The sequence below is a fragment of the Coffea arabica genome, chromosome 5c, assembly GCF_036785885.1.
Source record: "Coffea arabica cultivar ET-39 chromosome 5c, Coffea Arabica ET-39 HiFi, whole genome shotgun sequence".
Lineage (NCBI taxonomy): Eukaryota > Viridiplantae > Streptophyta > Magnoliopsida > Gentianales > Rubiaceae > Coffea > Coffea arabica.
In genome coordinates this window covers 47111883-47130740 of record NC_092319.1, presented here as the reverse complement: position 1 = coordinate 47130740, position 18858 = coordinate 47111883, and the positions used below count along the sequence as shown (strand labels likewise).

Here is an 18858-nt window from a genome sequence, read left to right as displayed (position 1 = left end):
TAATTTAGGACAAACAAAAAGAAAAAACAAGACTACTAAAGTGGGACGTAGGAAGTACTTATTTCTATTCATAATGCCTACTTACAAGGCAGCCCATTAATTTCTCTTCCATTCCCCACAAAAGAAAATGGAGTGATTATCAAAAGAGTACCAAAAAAAATGGAAATTGAGGATCATTGATTCACTAAACGTCCCTATTCAAAAGCACAAGCATCCTGAAAAGGCTGTTTTGTAGACGCCCTTCATGAATTTAAACAGCACCTGATATATAGATTAGAGTGTAACCGTAACCATTTAAAAGAAAAACAACAAACATAGCAAGAACCAAAATTATGAGTCATATGCAGGTGCAAACGATGTTATCCAATTTCTAATTAGATGTGGGGCAGTCGATTTAAGATCATATGCGTGTGTACTAAACTAATTTAGTAGTAATCAAAACAAATCAGTAGCAAGCTTTGTTTCTCGTACGATTAAACGTTTAGAGCGTGTAAAGCAGGAATATTATTATACATTTGCCATGCAAGAAAGGTGACTGTTGTGTTACTCTATTATATACTTGATTGTTAGCTTTCTTCACCTACTACAAGTTAGTTTAATTGGTGAGAACGTATCATTTGCTTATAAAAAAATGGTAGTAGTGACCATAATCGAACTCATTCAAAATTTTTTTGTCACAAAAAAAAAGTTTCTTAACTTTCAGGGCATATTTTGAAAATTAAAAAAAAAAATCTACAAATGTAAGCGGAAAAATGGCTATATTTTTGGAATGGGAAATTGTTTTGCATTACACCAATAAAGGAAAGGGCAATGTCGGAATAGAAAGCAGGAGGTTTGGTGCCAAGGCATACGGGAGATTCTAGAGAGAGCGCATCCAAGAATAGGATGTAGTAAAGGCAAAGATGAGGATCAGAGAAAAGGTAGGCTGAGAGAGAGAGAGAGGAGGAGGAGGAGGAGGAGGAGACAGGATAATCTGTGGGAAAAGGTCCCGCGCACTCATTTTCTAATACGTTCGGAAAACTCAGGTTCGGCGCAGTTTCGTCATTCTTGTTTTTTTGTTAATCTTTTTTTTTCTTACCTGTATCGTGTACGCACGGACATAACAAGTATAGTACAACTGCAATGCTGCCACTTGTTATTCTCCGTGGGAAAGATGGCATGTGCCATACGATATTTGCAGATCTCGTTCTGGTTAGCAGAGCTGTGCTGCCGGGTTACACAGCTTGTTAGTATTATTACATGACGTACACAATCTCAAATCCCATCAAACTTGTATTGTATAATGGCTCCCTTTACGACTCATCAACTACCTAACTAGCTTGTCCACAGAAGAAAGTATGGCACTAACCACCTGTAGATCATTGCTGGACATTTTGCGCCTTTTAAATTTAGTTGTCGAATTACATTTTATTGCTACTATTTGGATTTTAAGGTTGATTAAGTAATCATTTTAGGGGTGCAATCTGAGTCGAGCAGTGCACTATTTTGAATTAAAATATTTTAATTCAAGTTCGAACTCGTTTAAGTTCTTATTAAAAGTTAAGTTCGAGTTTCGAATTCAATCGAATTGACGTGATGTGATATATAGTAGTACGTGATATTATATAGGAGTATAATTTAAACAGGGGATGCATAATCTCGATGAGTTTTGGAGCCTCACGCAACAAGGTTCAAACTCGAGTTTTTTAATCAAACCTGTTCGAGCTGGTCGAATTGAGTTTTGAATGAGAAAACTCGTTAGTAGCTCGATTCAATTTGTGTTGCACTACTATTAATAAGCATTAGTATTTTGAGCTGCTAGCTTAGACAAAATTTCTATACTATAAAAGAACTCTCAATTATTGATGCCTCGAGGAAAAATAATTTTGGAGCACAACAAATGAAGGTTGCCTTGGCTAAGCCGTAAGGTGCCTGAGACGAGGAGTCTTTGAAGTGGTACCACATGAAGTAATTTGATCAAAACAGTGAGGAGTGTCGTTTGATTGATTATAGGGGACTGACTGCCTGAAATTTCCGGTTCTTAACTACTACTACTAGTACTAGAAAAGAAGCACATGAAATTTTGTTGGAAGGAACTACTCCTAGGAAACTCCTGTAGTGGCATGATTCGATGGTGATTCAATTCTTGTCACTTTTTTGTGATCATATTGGGTCACTCTCTAAAATTGGTTAAAATAAGAGTATATGTAATTGATGATAATTGCCCAAAAAAAAAAAAAAAAGAAACTCCTAATAGTATTATGTAACAGCAATAACAGTACAACCGATTGATATTTTTTTTTGTCATTTTTTTTAATCTATATTCTATTTTATCCTAATCTATCTAAGGGAGGTCCAACTGAACCTGGGGCAGGTGGAGACTGAAACAACCAACCAATATTGAAGTGGCAAGATTGATGCTTTGGGAATGGATGCTGTTCTCCAAAGGCTGGTGGTTAACACCAACTTGGTGGGGTGAGAGGCAAGGGTTATGCGGTTTGCTTCAAAAAATTCAGGGGGGTGTGTTGTGCACTCGTTTAGTCTGATAGTGGTTCAATCCCTTCCGAATTATTCTTGGGCCTCCTTAGATCTGCCCCCTCTCCCTTAATGTAGAATAGATTAGGTTATACAACTGTTATCGTTTCCGGAAATAAAAAAAAAAAAAAAAGGAAATGGGTGCAGTTCCCATAGTCTCTCGTGAATATGATTAAAGGTAAGATACAACCATACAACCTTCACGTGGACACAAGTAGTTCATAGCTTTCACTTTCCACTCCCACGTGGCCGAGAAATAATTTAGAGACTCCATTCTGCGTCTCCCTGTATTTTCTTTTTTCAAGTTACACTTCCTTTCTTCCAACAGTCCAAGCTCATGATATTCTATTCCTATTATATTATGTCACGGACTTGATTAGGTCAGATTTGTATACAGGATTGGAGTAATTCTTTTCCTTCTTGACCTAATAGCTCAAGCGAATGGGGTTTCAATTTTTTAAGGGATAACTAATTAACGATGTCATAAATCAAAGTGTTAATTAATGATTCACATCCTACTACAAAAACCACCATATAACTTTGTCTGATCAACATTACCTCGCTTCAGAGGCAAATCACAAAGCAATTCCACAAGGTCAAGGTCAAGAAGACAGGTCACTGCAAACTCCAGCTCTGTGGAAAAAGCTGGAGTTTTTCTTTCCTCTTCCATTGTGCTCAATATCAGATTAACTTCACTGACGATTTTTCCACCATGAGAAAACAATTAGTACTTGATTAGTAGGCAACTCTCACTGGAAGGACTTGATTAGCCCATCAAGAAGGGAGGTCTAGGACTGATGTTGCTCCATTGTGAAGAGTTTAATTTAAAAAAAAAAAAATTCGGATGCAACATTCATATGGGCTGCTATTACTTCTGGTAGAGGTATAACATGATGGGCTCGCAATGCTAAACTGATTCGGATCATATAAACAATGGGTTAGTTTGGATTGTAAGTTATTTGAGATATTTTTACTGTAGCACTTTTTGTGATGTGATGTGATGTATGTGAGATAAAAAGGTAATTGAGAAGATTAAAAAGGTGTATTGAAAATTGTAATGATGATGCAAGCAAATATATTTGAAAAAATAGTCGCTTTATTTGGATATCCAATTTTTCCAAATAATGCTTTCTCAAGTAGGAAAAGCTGTTGGTGGTCTTCCAAAACCTTTCCCCGTTAGGCTTGGCCGTCTCCCAAAAACAATAAAGCCCATTAACATGAACTCCATTTTTTAGCGACTTTATACCGTACGTGCTAAGGTAATCCTACTACCCCTGTGTTAATTTGTTTCATATTCTATTCATTCATCTTCCCATCTATCAAATGATCATAATTTTGTCAATCCATTTATATCAAAGAAACTAACTATAAATAGGCCGGTCCAAAATAAATTCACGTAACCGGATCACCCATCTATCACCATTTTATTCTTAACCATGCAAATGCTTTCATTTTTATGCAAATGGTCTTTTCTTGCACCATGTCTATCATAATCTAGTCGTAATATTGAGAAAGCTTACAAAAAGGGAAAAGATTGAAGAAAAGAAGTCAGATGTTGTCATCCAAGAATTTTATTTTTCTATGCCTTGGAACGATATTTGAAATTGAGCACAATTGCCATAGGCAGACAACTAGAATATACTCTTTGCTACATCAAAACTCCTACACTGGATTTGCTCGAAGACAAATTCCAAACTTCTGATTGCCTCCTCTAGCTTTGTTGCAATCTGGGTGCTTGTCTTGTAACACAAGTTCCCCTCTAGCTAATCTTTAGTTCTGATAGTAGCCAGCTGGTCTGGACAACTACTTGACTAGATACTTCAAAGGACCTCTGTTATTGATTTTCAATGCCTTCAGATGTAGTGGTGCTTGTTAATTTGCTTTCTACTCCTATAGAGGAGATAGAATTTGAACATTTTTGGTCCCTGAAAGGAGGCAGTAGGTGATCTTGCCGTCCAGTAATTTCACTGAAGCTTAGGAATTCTGTCCCCACTCCCTGCTTCTATAATCTTTGCCTCTTGATCTTGATACTGAACGTGGAAGCCTAGGAGAAAATTGTTCCTGTCCACATAGGTCCAAGTTTGTGCAACCCTTGCCAGACTGAGGAAATGCAGAAATCAATTCCTTAGCAGAACATAGATGGCACCTGAAAACTTTATACTCTCAGAGACACAACACTGAAAGCATGGTAGCTTGAAGACAGAGAGACAATGAGAAGAATTACTTACGGATGAGAGATGTAAAACCATTCATCATCCCTGCAGCATAGTTCAACAGAAGGAGGACGGAAATTCCAGAGTTGCCTTAGAATCACCGGGGGCGATTTTAAGCGATAATATATCACAAACTGTATATAATACTCACTTATCTTGGTAACTAGACTGACATTCTTGAGTGACATCTAATTATCTAACCACGTTGGGGGCCTCAATCTCCTCCTGCAGAATTCAGTGAGCACCACATATCAAAGCATTGTGGATTAAATTGGAAATGCAGTTAGACATGTATCCAACTCTAAAAACTATGTCTAAGCTAAGTTGCTCAACAGGGTGAAAAGAAATTAGAGATTCAGAAGCACATTAAATTACTCGGGCAAGGGAATAAAGAGTAACAGAAATACATTGAAGAATATCATGAATTACATCGAAGAATATCAAGAACGACTGCACTAACAAGGATCAAATCACTAAAACAAACAAAGAAAGGATATAATCATGAAGACATAACATGTAAAAGATTACCAAAGAAAACTGCCGAGAGGGCTATAACAGGATCATATGGAGAACTAAGATGTTATCGTCATGATTTCAACAAAACCCCAAAAAAAAAAAAAAAAAAACACCCGCAAGGAGCTAGAAATATTTTGAAACCACCAGAACTCATGTAAAGAATAAAAAAAAGGGAAAACTACAAAGAACACAAAAAAATCCACCTTGACACTCAGAAAAGATGAGATTTTTGTAGACAGAAAGTTACCAGAAATCCCAGTGTTTATCTTTATCTTTGCTCATTTTACGACGACTTTCAACCCCATTTTTGTTCTTTGCTGCTCCATCACCAGTCAGAGTTGAGGAAACATGAATGCTCTTTTTTTTTCTGAAGCATTTCTTCTGACACTACAAGTTCGTGCTACTAATATCGCTCTTGATAGTAAAGTATGGAGTAAGAGCAACGTGGAAAATGGGGGATTTTCAGACGGTTTGAATCGAATTTCTCCATTTTAACCCGATGATGATGGTGCAAGCTGCAAGGAGCTCGACTTTAGACCTTAGAGAGGGTTTCTTGAATCTTGAAACGAGAAAAAAGAGACGGAAGCACGCGGTGTGCTTGGACATTTGTCCTGTGTTGGATAAAAAGAGGAGGATGGGATAGCTCAGTGGAAAAGCATTAGCTTGAAGACTGAAGACCAAAGAGAGCCAAAGCGGGGATAGCTCAGTTGGGAGAGCGTCAGACTGAAGATCTGAAGGTCGCGTGTTCGATCCACGCTCACCGCATTTTGTCAGCTGAATTTTTTTTTTTTTTTTTAGCACTCAGCTGAATTTTTTTATATTAGACCTTTTTCAGCTGTAATTTTTCCAACCTAAAGTTTCTTGCAATGCCATCAAAAGGCAGAATCATACCACAAGGTAAAGGTAATTCAACATTTCCCATTTATATTTTAAGGTCTAGCATATAAGAAATATTTTTCTTCTTCTTCTTTTTCAAAAAAATTGGAATGCAACCAAGTATCCCATACTAGTTAATGCTGGTGGAATTGTGGAAGTATTTTAATTTATCTTTACCTTTTTTTTTATTTTGACTTATCTTTTTCCAACCGAAGTTAACTAAACACATTAAAAGCCAATTGCTAAGATAGAAATTGTGGATAGAAAGATGTGAGTTGGAGATACTAATAATCTTTCGAAGCCTCCTGATTGGTGGTTGCGGAACCGCTCATGATCAGCCACCACAATTTTCATCCATGCAATCATGGCCACCCATCTTTGATTCTCAACATCGGGCAGCTATACATAAAATTGGTACCTCTCACAGTCCAAATTGTGTAGTTTTCACAAGATTTTCTTCCGAGACAGCTACATAAAACAGGGTACCACCCAGCCTAAGGTTTAGGGGAAAATTAGCATCAACATCCATGGCGGCTGCCGCCGGCTCCAGCACCGTTGTGGTTAGAGCAACCCCATTCTTGGGGCAACCCAAAAATGCCAACCCACTTCGAGAAGTTGTCTCCATGGGCAACGGCAAATACACCATGGTATGAAGCTCTCTTCTCTATATCTACGCCTCCGATGCTTTTTCTCATTTTTCTTGAATACTTGCTTTTTGACATGTTGCCTTGTAACAATCATGATATAGGGTAATGAACTTTGGTACGGACCGGACCGGTTGAAGTATTTAGGACCCTTTTCAGCTCAGACCCCTTCCTACTTGACTGGTGAATTTCCAGGTGACTACGGATGGGATACTGCTGGTTTATCTGCTGATCCTGAGGCTTTTGCCAGGAACCGAGCTCTCGAGGTATTCTTAACCTAAATCAAGACCATGAGAAGCTCTTATGAACATAACTATTGACCCATAATGGCTCCTGGCAGGAAAACTCCGCACATTTAACTCTTTTGCCTTTTCTCAAACTGCAGGTTATTCACGGTAGGTGGGCTATGCTCGGAGCACTGGGATGCATCACCCCAGAAGTCCTTGAGAAATATCTTAAAGTGGACTTTAAGGAGCCAGTGTGGTTCAAAGCCGGAGCACAAATCTTCTCAGAAGGTGGGCTTGACTACCTGGGAAACCCTAACCTTGTCCATGCTCAGAGCATTCTGGCAGTGCTCGGCTTCCAAGTTGTCCTCATGGGTCTTGTTGAGGGGTATAGAATCAATGGTCTTGAAGGCGTCGGAGAGGGCAATGATCTCTACCCCGGTGGCCAGTACTTTGATCCTCTTGGCCTAGCCGATGACCCTGCTACATTTGCTGAGCTTAAGGTGAAGGAAATCAAGAATGGAAGGCTTGCAATGTTCTCCATGTTCGGCTTCTTTGTCCAAGCTATTGTCACTGGCAAAGGCCCTCTTGAAAATCTCTTGGACCATCTTGACAACCCAGTTGCTAACAATGCCTGGGTCTATGCCACCAAGTTTGTCCCCGGATCGTAAATTTTTCTTACTTTGTCTCGACTAAAATTTGTGAATGGAAACTTTTTTATTAATTTATATTTATTTATTTTGCCCAACCGTATGTAAAGTAAAGCGATTGAGCTCATGTACCGTCACGGATCCGCAGGTCATCAATGCTTTATAGCTAGTTTTCACCTCCCCTCTCTTAAAGCTGATAGATATAACCTACTCTTCAACCGGGGCAATTCATTGAGCTGCTACGCGGCATTTTCGAATAATTTTCTTGTGAATCATCCATGTTGACACTCGAAATTATTTGGTAAGCTACATACAATTAGAAGAACGTGTCGTCCCTTTATTTCTCTCCTCTTACTAAAGACGGGATGGGGGGAAAATTCTCATTCCATAACAACAGGCTTGCGGATGCATGTTTAATCTTTTAGAGGAAAAGAAATCTTTGGATTTCTGACTTCAGCATAGAGTAAAGAATGCTTCTTGTGGGAAAGAGAACCTGAAGGCAAGCCCATCAATCAATTTACAACCTCTTCCTCTTACAAGTGTTTTGGGAGAGGAAACATGGGTACATTTCTATCCCTATATTTATATTTCTAGCCACAACCTACGCAGTGGTGAAGAGGTGATCAGTTACATCATGAACGATACGCTATGCACAACTAGGCTCAAACCTAATATCCGGAAAAGGGACGAAATGGAAGGAAATCACCAAGCACATTGACCCTTCCAAAAAGCGACCAATAATATACACACACAAGCACCTCTTCCGCGTTCAACCTACGAGAAAGGCAACTGAAAAGTAACTCCCACCTAGAAATCTTTACAAGGCTGAAAGGCAGCTAAAGCTGAAATCTGCTCTTCTTTATCCACCATTTTCGGTTTCTTTTCTCACCCTCTAAATGCCCATGCTTTTGAAGTCTTGACTTTGCCTCCCTTAACCGCGCCTTATAGTCTTTCTTCCACGCCTCAAACCTGTGTTTCAGTCTCCGGTATTCTTCGCCAGGGTTCTGCCCTGACTTGACTTCAACTATTGCTTTGGCATCCTCGTCAAAAATTTGCTTCCTATTTTCAAATTCTTTCGCAAGGTGACCGACCGAATTTAATCCGCCATTAGCTTCCCCACCAGGAGTTCGAGCTCCTCCGGACATTGTGTCCTCAGAATCGTAATAGCGAGGAGATGTAAGACCATCAAGCCTTCCAGCTGGTTGAACTGCTGTATGGTCAGCACCAAGACTCTTCTTGGCTGCAGCCAGACTCACCTGCATTGAGAAAGACATAGGTACCAAGGCAAGTAAGAAACAGCATAATTTTGGAATTTAAGTCAACAAGTAAACATAACTTGTCGCTAAGGAATGTTGATGTATAACACCACCAGGATTCACATGTCAAACTTCAAGTGGGGATTTCATTTTCTTTCTTCAGCTACTGCTAGCATGTTGCAAACACTCTTACAAAGAAGCACACAGCAGTAAAGGAAAATGTATCATTTACTCCAAAAAGCATGCATGATTTTGCAAGGAACACACTAGCATAGAAACTTACTTGCAAGGATGCCATCTGTTTTTGCCATGTATCCTCCATCGCTTTCATTTTGCCTTCATACTCCAACCAACGCACCTCAAACTCTTGTACTTGCTCTCTCAGTGCAGCATTTTCCGTTTCCTTCTTCCCTAGGTTTGCCTCTGCCATGAGCACACGCCTTTGAAGCTCTTCCACCACTGAAGGTAAATTCTCTTGCGCTAGGCCCTGATAACCAACAGTACTTCAAATTTACAATGCAATTCTCAGAATTGGAAATATTTTTAGTATTTCAAATATACAAGGAAGTCAAAATATGATCAAATTAATACACAGACATTCCTGTAATTCCCTGAAAAGCAGAATGCAGATTGTGTTTCTGGATCATCCACATGGTATTTTATGATGTAGGTTGAATGTGTAAAAGTCAAACTTAGCAAAACTTTCTCAAAGATTATGTCACCCATTGTGTCTTACTATGAGAATGAAACTAGTCAAGGTTGTAGCTTTAAAGTAGCATAAAGAGAGTACCATCACTTCTGAAAACTTCTTTCCTCGCCTTCGTTTATCAAAAATCATCATTTTTGAATTCTGCAGACGATCAATATTCCTTCTAGCCAACCACCCGCGGATTACTGCACCAAAATGCTTATAAGAATTGGATATCCACTTAATTTATAAATTACTAACCTGCTTAATATATACAAAATAACAGTTTACCTGATTGTATTTGCACAACTGCCACAAGCTGCTCCTCAAACTTACTCTCAGCTACCTGCTTGCTCAAGTTAACAAGAACATCATACTCCTTTCTAGCAATTTCGCCACGAACAACTGCAAGAAAAACATTAAATGTCACTTCAAATGTAAGGCATACTGCTCCAGGAAGCTTGACAAATACACAGCATTTGCAGGACCAAAGGCAATTGTAGCAAGTCTAACAAATTCAGATATGATTCTGACTTGGAATAAGTGACTTTCAAGTTTGACAGGCCTCAGAAGAAAATCCAATATGGCACAAAATTAAATTCTCTGAACAGAATTTTTTGTGCAGTGTCGTTTCAAATGGATCACAAATGAACTTAGAAAATACTTTGACAGCTTCCTTACATGATTGCAATGCAGTTACTCCTTGTTTGAGATCATGGAAGTGGCGACGAGCCCGATGAGCACGAAAACACTTCTGCACCTCAAGAGTACCTTGAAGAACCTGTTTTCTTGTGTCTTCCAGCGCACCAATCTGCATTGCAGCAGGACAAAAAAGTTGAGGTGAAGTACTCAAAGAGAATTGTGTCCAAAACACTTCTGCATGACTCCAGAGCAGGTTTTCAAACCTAGAAGCACATGAAGAACCTCACAATAGTCTATAACCTACCTGACCCGCTCGAAAAAATAATTTTGTATAGCCAACTTGGTACATTTCAGGAAGGACGCCGAATTGCTGCAGAATAGCAACTGATGAACTCAAAGGATCTTGGCTTTCACTATCCTCCAGAAGTAGGAATCCGTACCTAAAATCCACACAAGCATTTATGAACAAGTTCTTAAAATTAACAAGCAAAGAGAAAATTAATACCCAACTTTTACCTTCTCGAGAAATCTTGATGTGTAATTCGAGTAGGATATCCAGATCTTGAGATCCGGACAACCTCTAGAACCCCACAGCATCTAAGTTGATCCAAGACAAGGTCCTTGTCGTAAATGCCAGGAAGCTGCTTATTGTTTGGTTTTATGCAGCGAATGAAATGTGGAGTCGTGTTCTCCAACTGCTGCATTAATTTAAACAATTGACCCTGCAAGCAGAAATAAAACTCATGAAGTATTTTGCTTTAAAAGACTAGTCAATATCAGTCATGCAAATTTAGTTTTGAAAAGTCCTTATGGCATAAATTTTTTTGCCATTATATAACAATAACTTCTGGGAATAAAAAATCATTGCTTTGTTCCGCGATGTCTTTTCTAGATCTTCTGGCCCTAATAATTTTAGTGTTGGCACTTGGCAAAAGGGGCCAATTCTTGGGGAAGTTTTCTATGAATTTGCTTATAATGAGATCTGGAAGCAGCTGTGAAATGAAATCATGCATATCTGCAGAGAAGATGGAACCCACTTCCAATTCCCTCTCAAAATAGACTTTGCTCAAAATGTCAAAAGTGTGTCGCTCTTTTTTAATTGACGTTTGTGTAGCCAATGGCAGTAAACAATTAAAGCATGATTAGAATACTCGAAAAGCAATTATGTTATTTCCCCCTTTTTGATGGGTGGCGGCATGACTCTTTACCTTAAACTTAGTGCCAACACTTTGCTTCTGTGAACCCAAAGCTCCTGACTGCTCCAACGGACTAGCAGTTTTTGGTAATACATTAAGAACTGAAGAGGCAAACAACTTAGAAAGATGCCCGCTACAAGAGGCAAGCAGTTGGATTGTGTCAGAGTGGATGGGATCTCTGTTCTTCTCCAGAAAACCATTAGTGTCATAAAGAACCTACAGAAAACGACTATAGTTAGACTAGCAAAGCATAACATCAGCCTTCAAGAACACGGATTGAGCAAGCCGACATATAATGTCTTCCCAATTCTCATAAGAATATTCATGCGTTAGGTATTAAAGCACCAAAGTAGCACCACATGGCATGATGGCACACCACCAGTTTTTAAGAAAATAAAAGCTTCAATGTGCACTGGAAGCAAATGATAACATAAATACTCTTTGGAAATAGACATTCCTATGCGTCAAGTACTCGTCAATCAATATCCAATAACTACATACTGAACCCAACACAACTAGTGCTCAGCAAACACCATGGAAACAAAAGATATCTCATGGGCCCAGCTTCAAGTTCATGTTTCAATTACTAAATGGGAAAACTCTCCTTATCACAAGTTCAAACGTGTTTTTAATAATTACTATCATGATGATCATGGCTACAAGCAACACTAACCTCTCCAGCATAATGGTGAATGATGAAGGCACCGCCTCTTTCTCCTTTAAAGCAAGGATTAGTATCCAAGTGCTGCTTAAGCTTATCAGCCAAGGTTAAATCGGTAGCCTTCGGAAAATTTGACTCCTCATCCAATAGAGATATCAGCCCAATAGGCTTCTACACAAGATGTTGCACTGAATTATGAAAACGTTAAATCGAAAAGGTTCTGTTTAAACAATGTATACTTGTGACACCATACCGCTAAATAATTCTTAGGATACTTGTGTAATTTTGTCATAATGGTTCTCTCTTATATATTCTATATACATAAATATGAGTTTTAATCAGCCAATCACTATGATGGCAAAAGACGTTTTACCAGTTTGTAAACATTTCCGTGTATGCATTTGCAGCCTTTAAAATTGCTAAAGACAGGATATAATAATGGGAGGAAGAACATACCTTCTCAAAGAGGTTCAAACACTCATGGTTGTCCTCAAATTCTACCTTTGTCCAATCAATGCCGTCCAATTCATACTCCTACACAAAAGCAAGATGCTTGGGATGTCACATTCGATCACATGGATTTTAGTAACGATGATCCTGTTTTCAGATCAATATAATAGTTGGAACAAGGAGACTAGCGAAAAGAGAAAATTTTCCAGTCAGATCAAATACTGTGATTCTGCAGAAATCATTTACTTGAGAAGATATCATAGAATAGAGTCCATAAATCTAGCGCAGAAAGTTACATAGCAGCAATTTCTTTATTCAACATCAATCCTTCAAGTTCAGCAATGAGCAACAATGTTTTCAATATTCATAAAACAGACAAAAAGATAAATGTCCAACCCCTGTGAGACTCCACTGACTGCATGTTTCTGGAAAATAGGAATCTCTAACTTTTACTATGACATGGCATTTGATATTTTCATATAAGTAGATATACGAAAAATCCAAAAATAGGGAATTTCTGTATGCAAGAAAAACAATAAGCTAGGTTTGAGAAGCTTACCTCCTGCTCAAGTTTAAATAGATGTCGATTAAAGTGTTGCTGCAATCTCTCATTTGCATAGTTTATACACAGTTGTTCAAAACTATTTTTCTGGAAATAAAAGGCGATAGTGTCATCTATCCACACAGCTTTATCGTATCATAACAGCAAAAGACTGATCAATTGTTATTTACCTTGAATGATTCAAATCCATATATATCTAAAATACTTATGGATCTCCCAGTACGGTGTTTGCCCATCGCAAGTGAATGATTGATCTCATCCACAAGCCAGTCAAACAAACTTGAATAGATAAACTTCGCCAAAGCATCTCTTGTATCAATTGCCTATGACAAAAAACAGTACAGTAAGTACAGGCTGATAGTTGAAAGCAAGCAAGATGTCAAATTTTTGGTGCACGAATTTAACAAATGAATGGTATGCAAAACATGCATGCAAGAATCATATACACCTGCTGGAGTGCTAATCTTTTGGCCACACTGTCCTTGCCTGCTTGTATTTTACGAGTGGATAAAGTTACCATGAGGTCCTGGGCATTGCAACCTATCAAGCTAGCTGCATTGGTTACAGCTGCAATGTAGGGAGGGGGGAAATAACAAAAAGGTCAATTTCAATACCCACATGCAATGACCATTAAGAAAATATCTGCACACCAAGCAAAAGTTACGCCAATATCAAGTTAAACAGTATTGCTCAATCACATTTCTGTCATATGGAATAGAAATGAGAAAAGGAGCAGGGAAATGACGCACATAAAATCTGTATCTTAAGCTCAAGGAACACACAAAACTAGAAATGATTTTTGGTCATCTCCAAGAATGTCAGAATAGTAGAGAAACAAGAAGCAGACGAGAAACGTGATATATCTAGGAGTGAATATCCAACCATTAATAGGAAGCAAGAGCAAGAGTGCTGAAGTTTGTTGCACGGATTAGCTTCTACGTTGTAAAAAAACAATTTCGAAGAAGATCACATGTTTCTAGTGTGAAGTACCAATTCATCCAAAAACTGTAAATCTTGATAAGGACACAAGCATAATTTCTCCAAACAACTATCCCTAGATTAATTTCAAATGAGAATAACCCAAATGACCAGAAGGCATACTGAGAATCAAAGCAATGCACTTCTACAACAAGTGCTAAAGTTTCTAAAGGTCAGCAACTAAAATACTTTGGGCCAAAAAAAAAGAACTAAATAAGTGCTAAAGAAGTTGATTTCTTCAAACTTCTGAGCCAGTATGAAAGTGTATGCATATGGCATGCAGTGCGCCAGAGGTGCCAAAATATCACTAACACTTTAAAACAACCTATTTATCCAACTTCTCTTTCAACAAGTAAAAGAACAAAAAGAAACCTAAGTGCTAAGGAGATAATCATATGCAAAACCAAGTCTTTAATGCAGCTTACCTTCATTATCCACTACCTCAATATGATTTTCATTGTCAATGACTTGAAATGATATGTTGCCCAACCATAATACTGCAGCAAGCATCGCAAAAATTTGTTCTTGACTTTCCTTGTGAATTCTAAGGGTATTGAAGGCTTCCTGGTAGGCAACAAAAGTCCTACAAGGATTAGCAAGATAAACATGAAGAGACACAGACAGATACAAACCATAAGGCGCATTTCTGTTAGTACAAAATACCTTGAGTGACTCAAATTTGTGAGCATCAACAACATCATGAATAGCCAAGCAGCCACTCTGATTGAGATAGTTGTATTCCTTCGCCTCTTTTAACTTGAGTCTCTCTGGAGAAAGCAAAAACAATTTTTTGCTACTGAGAAAAATGATTTTCATGAACCAAAATGTAGAGCCGAAAAGATGAAATATTTCTGGACGTTAAAGGGATAATTCTATCATGGTTCATATTAAAAAGTTCATCCTTATACAACCAAGAAACTAGGGAGGAAACTTCCACATCAGTGCAAAATCCGCCTCCAAAAAAAAAAAAAACCAAGTTCCATATGACCTAGCATCCAGCAGAAAGTTCTAAGTGGGGAAAGAAACATATATGATTTATTATTTTGACAAAAATAGCAGCAAACATGCAGTCCACGACTTTACAAAAATTGCAATCTCAACTTTTTTGAGAAAGGTCTACACATACTCAACCAAACAAACAAACACACAGTTTAAACAACAATAGCTAAACTATCATTGCCTGAAATAGCACAAAGGTTCTAAATGGCAACTATTTACATTTAGATATAATGTGCTACTTTGACCAAAATAAACTCCAAAGTCACATAAAATGAACAGGTAATAGGAAAAGTATGCAGAGAAACAAGAAACTATGAGAAACAAACCTCTGAGACTTGGAGGAGCTCCAGCACAAAGCTGGTAAAAGATATGATATGACCTCTCACCACGAGCCAGCTGAACAACTCTTGACTGCTTGATTTGTTTTGGCGAAATTAGTCAACCAGACGAAACAAAGTAAAGAAAATTATAAAATAAGATGCAAGAGAAAACCTACCTTTTCCAGTAGATCTATCCAATACATCAGAAGTCACCATATGGCATCACAAAGGTTTTCCAAATGAACCAAGTTAGTGAATACTCTGAAAAGTTATTTTATAAAGGGTATTAGATGAAAGTTTGCAACTTGCCAAGACAAGGATGCTTACAGGTCTGTATTTCAGCACCACATATTTTTCCCACTGCGCTGAAGTGAATTTCAATTAACTTCCCCTGCACCACATAAGAAATATGTGAAGCATACTGGAATTGCTCAAGTATGTCCAAAATCCCAAATAAACCCAGAATGCGTTTCATCCCAAAATATCAAATAAAATAGAAAAAAGGGTTGAAGAAACTAACAAATCTGCTGGAATTGTCATTCCTGGATGTTTTAGCATTCCCAAATGCCTCCAAAATACAGCTTGTCTGCAGGACTTCACACTCTATCCCACTGCTGCCTCCTCCAAGAGCAGCCAGGTATTGCATCGCAATTTTTGCTGTTTCTGTCTTCCCTGCCCCGCTCTCGCCACTGTAGGATGAAATTTGAAAGAGAAGCTTATCTCCATATAACATATTAAACTAAGCTTGAAATGATACAAAAGGTGAACAGGGTAAGTAACACAAGCGACGAATCAAAGAACATACTGCCACGAACCTGATGATAATGGACTGGTTTACTTCATCTGCAGGAGATAGGGAAGTGTAAAAACGGGAATTGAAGTGAGTATTTTAGTCAGAAAAGGTATAACAAGACACAACTGCTCTACCAAATTTCCAGCTATTATGTGTCACCTCTCATCATTTCATTGTAAGCAGTGTCTGCAATTGTATAAACGTGAGGGCTGTCCACGAGATTTTGCCTGTAAGCTGTAATAGAATCATCACCATAAAGCTGGACATTTTTGAAGGGGTTTATTGCAATTAAAACAGGCCCTGCTTTGCTCTACAAGAACACAAACACAAGATTATTGTAATGTAGTATATACAAGAGAATACAGCGGACATCTGAAATAAATTTTCGCAGCAATATAACTTACATATACGATGTCACGTGAAAATCTATACTGAAGATTATGAAGAACTGACGGTTCATTTAAATAACTAAGCTGTATAAGATCGTCCACACCTTCAAGAATATCAGGATTTGCAGGTAAAAGCTCTCCAATTGGAACAGACAGAACCTGCAGAAGAATAGCTACCAAATTCATTTCTACCCTATTACAAGATCAGTCACTAAAAAAAAATCCAAAATACTTGAACTTACACTTCCGTCTGATAGCAAAACAGAAGCTTTCTCTCCCATAGTGGACTGAATTTGTCCTAACTCCCATTGCCTGTTTCGTAGACGACACCAGACTCGAAGTTTCTGAAATGATAAAGCTCTATAACATAAGCACCTGTCCACCAATTCTATCTTGTATAGAGAACAAACATTGCGACCATGCTATTTCATTCCTTGTAGCATAAAAATATGATATCTCGCTTAAGTTTTAATTGGAATGCCGAACTCCATGCCTAAAACCTGACCCGTAACACTCCTCCACCCAAAAAAAAAAGTATAAAGGTAGTCTGATTACCAATACCCGGCATGAATGCTTCACAAAAAATCACAGAGTGACAAATGAAATAGGCATTTCATATCTCATGTTCATACATCAAGAATTGATAGGAAAAATACTCGATCTTGTTCTCTTCCGAACCCCAAAACCCATCATACAGTAAGCAAAAACCATTAAAAAATAAAATATTAGATAAAAATGAAATATTTTTTCTTTTTTACCAGCACCTTTTTTATGAAATAACCAATGTTATCATCCCAATCAGATTCCCTAAACCTCGGCAACGATCCTGGGGCCGAATTGGCCAGATTTGCACCATCATTTCTTTCCAACCTCTCTTCGACAGCCTTCACCTCCGCCACCTCAGCATATGGAGATTCACTGGGCTCCTTGGCCTTAGCTTTTTTCGTAACAAAACTATTATTCCCCCTAAATCCTTTAGGATTATTGTGTCCTTTTTTCAAATTCCCAGCTCCAATATTCTCCCCCGTTTCAAAACTGCTGGGCAACGGCCGTTTCGCCGACGGCAGCCGAGCCCTGGCAGTCGCCTTTGGCCGAGCCGGAAGAGCCGGCGGCATGTCTTTCGGCTTCTCGTTCTCGTCTCTTCGTCGGAGAGAATCCAGCATCTCCTCCAGCGAACTCCTCGCAATTGAATTCGGCGACACTGCCAGCATTTTGTCGAAATTTGAGGGAAAATCTGAAGAAAAACCTCTAGAATTTCAAATTTCTCTTCCCTAAATTAGCAATTGAACAATGTCAAAGGCGACATTGTTCAAAACATAATTCTAAAACCCTAATTCTGATCACAATTCAAGCGAACTATCTCGAAAACGACGCAGTTTCGTGAATTAAGACCCAATTTAAAATGCTGCAACGTCACGAAACGTGAAAACAAAGCCTGCCAAAAGTGAGAAGAAATAATGCAGCTCTTCAGCTGTTATACAGCTTTAATTTCAAGGGAACCCCAAAAAAAAAAAGCGAATTTGTTGTGCGAGACAACCGAAAATGTATGAAAACGAAGTCTGAGGAAAACTTTTTGCCTTTTGTCTAATATATTCACAAAAGTGATTTCTGAATAGTATATTGTTTTGTTTTTGCCTTTGTAGAAATGAAAAACTCGAGTTTTGAGGTTAATTATGAGGTTTTTTCATTTTTTTCCCGGTTGATGATGAAGAAACAATTGAACAAAGCTTTTTTCAGGTGTTTTTTGAAGTTTAAAGGCAGAAAGATGAATTTCTCTCTCCTTTGAAGATTTTCGGGGTGTTTTTTTTGAACGAGAAAAGGAAAAAGAAAAAAAAAATTGAGAAGATGGGATTATCTGTTTGTTGGTTTGGGAATTTGAAACTTCTCCAGGACAGGTAGATTTTGAAAACCGTTTAGATCTGATAAGGAAATAAAATATTAAGAACATATTTTGAATTTATGAACCGCAATTTAAAAATAGAGGCGCCTGAATCCTTGTGCTAGAGAAGTGGCTGCGGGGTGGATATGGTATGCTTCAATAGTCGAACCTTTTGGAATTTATTTGGTCTACAGTATTGGGATGTTGTAATTACCAATTTAGGCTTACGCTTCTTAGTTCCCGGGTCAGTGCCTAGAATGACCCCATTTTATCCTACTATGAACCTCAAACGTCATGGTCCTGGAATCGTCAATCTATTTTAGGAAGCATCTGATCATTAAATTTAGCTTCTGAGTCCACCATGCGTTACAACTTACGAGGAATATTCTTCTGAGTCCACCATGTTTA

General features: G+C 38.2%; 2 protein-coding genes, 1 long non-coding RNA gene and 1 other non-coding gene across 7 annotated transcripts; 2 read left to right on the top strand and 2 right to left on the bottom strand.

Annotated features, from left to right (window-relative positions):
* Positions 1 to 4067: 4067 nt before the first annotated feature.
* Positions 4068 to 5839, bottom strand: LOC113743710 (uncharacterized). 2 transcript variants are annotated; one of them, XR_011815312.1, is made up of 3 exons: positions 5491 to 5839; positions 4743 to 4952; positions 4068 to 4660 (listed from the first exon to the last, which is right to left on the bottom strand). It is a non-coding gene; the product is annotated as an uncharacterized lncRNA (long non-coding RNA). The 2 variants fall into 2 exon arrangements; XR_011815313.1 differs by having other exon boundaries at positions 4068 to 4614; positions 5491 to 5825.
* Positions 5840 to 5935: 96 nt separating this feature from the next.
* Positions 5936 to 6008, top strand: TRNAF-GAA (transfer RNA phenylalanine (anticodon GAA)). The gene has a single exon. It is a non-coding gene; the product is annotated as a tRNA-Phe (tRNA).
* Positions 6009 to 6383: 375 nt separating this feature from the next.
* Positions 6384 to 7815, top strand: LOC140007855 (chlorophyll a-b binding protein 13, chloroplastic). The gene is made up of 3 exons (XM_072051370.1): positions 6384 to 6766; positions 6868 to 7029; positions 7149 to 7815. Exons 1-3 carry the CDS (start codon positions 6647 to 6649, stop codon positions 7656 to 7658), a joined length of 792 nt encoding a protein of 263 aa, XP_071907471.1. The 5' UTR covers positions 6384 to 6646; the 3' UTR covers positions 7659 to 7815.
* A 316-nt stretch (positions 7816 to 8131) lies between these two features.
* LOC140007854 (myosin-2-like) lies at positions 8132 to 18601 on the bottom strand. Of its 3 annotated transcripts, none has more exons than XM_072051366.1 (24): positions 17336 to 18601; positions 16814 to 16915; positions 16587 to 16730; positions 16342 to 16492; positions 16205 to 16232; positions 15910 to 16078; positions 15717 to 15780; positions 15566 to 15579; positions 15396 to 15480; positions 14734 to 14837; positions 14496 to 14634; positions 13541 to 13659; positions 13263 to 13415; positions 13090 to 13179; positions 12537 to 12614; positions 12093 to 12251; positions 11432 to 11635; positions 10740 to 10945; positions 10528 to 10663; positions 10263 to 10392; positions 9873 to 9986; positions 9684 to 9787; positions 9177 to 9380; positions 8132 to 8893 (listed from the first exon to the last, which is right to left on the bottom strand). In XM_072051366.1, exons 1-24 carry the CDS (start codon positions 17780 to 17782, stop codon positions 8474 to 8476), a joined length of 3564 nt encoding a protein of 1187 aa, XP_071907467.1. In that variant the 5' UTR covers positions 17783 to 18601; the 3' UTR covers positions 8132 to 8473. The 3 variants fall into 3 exon arrangements, with proteins under 3 accessions (XP_071907467.1, XP_071907468.1, XP_071907469.1); XM_072051367.1 differs by having other exon boundaries at positions 12093 to 12248; XM_072051368.1 differs by having other exon boundaries at positions 16342 to 16416; positions 16676 to 16730.
* Between the last annotated feature and the right edge of the window lie 257 nt (positions 18602 to 18858).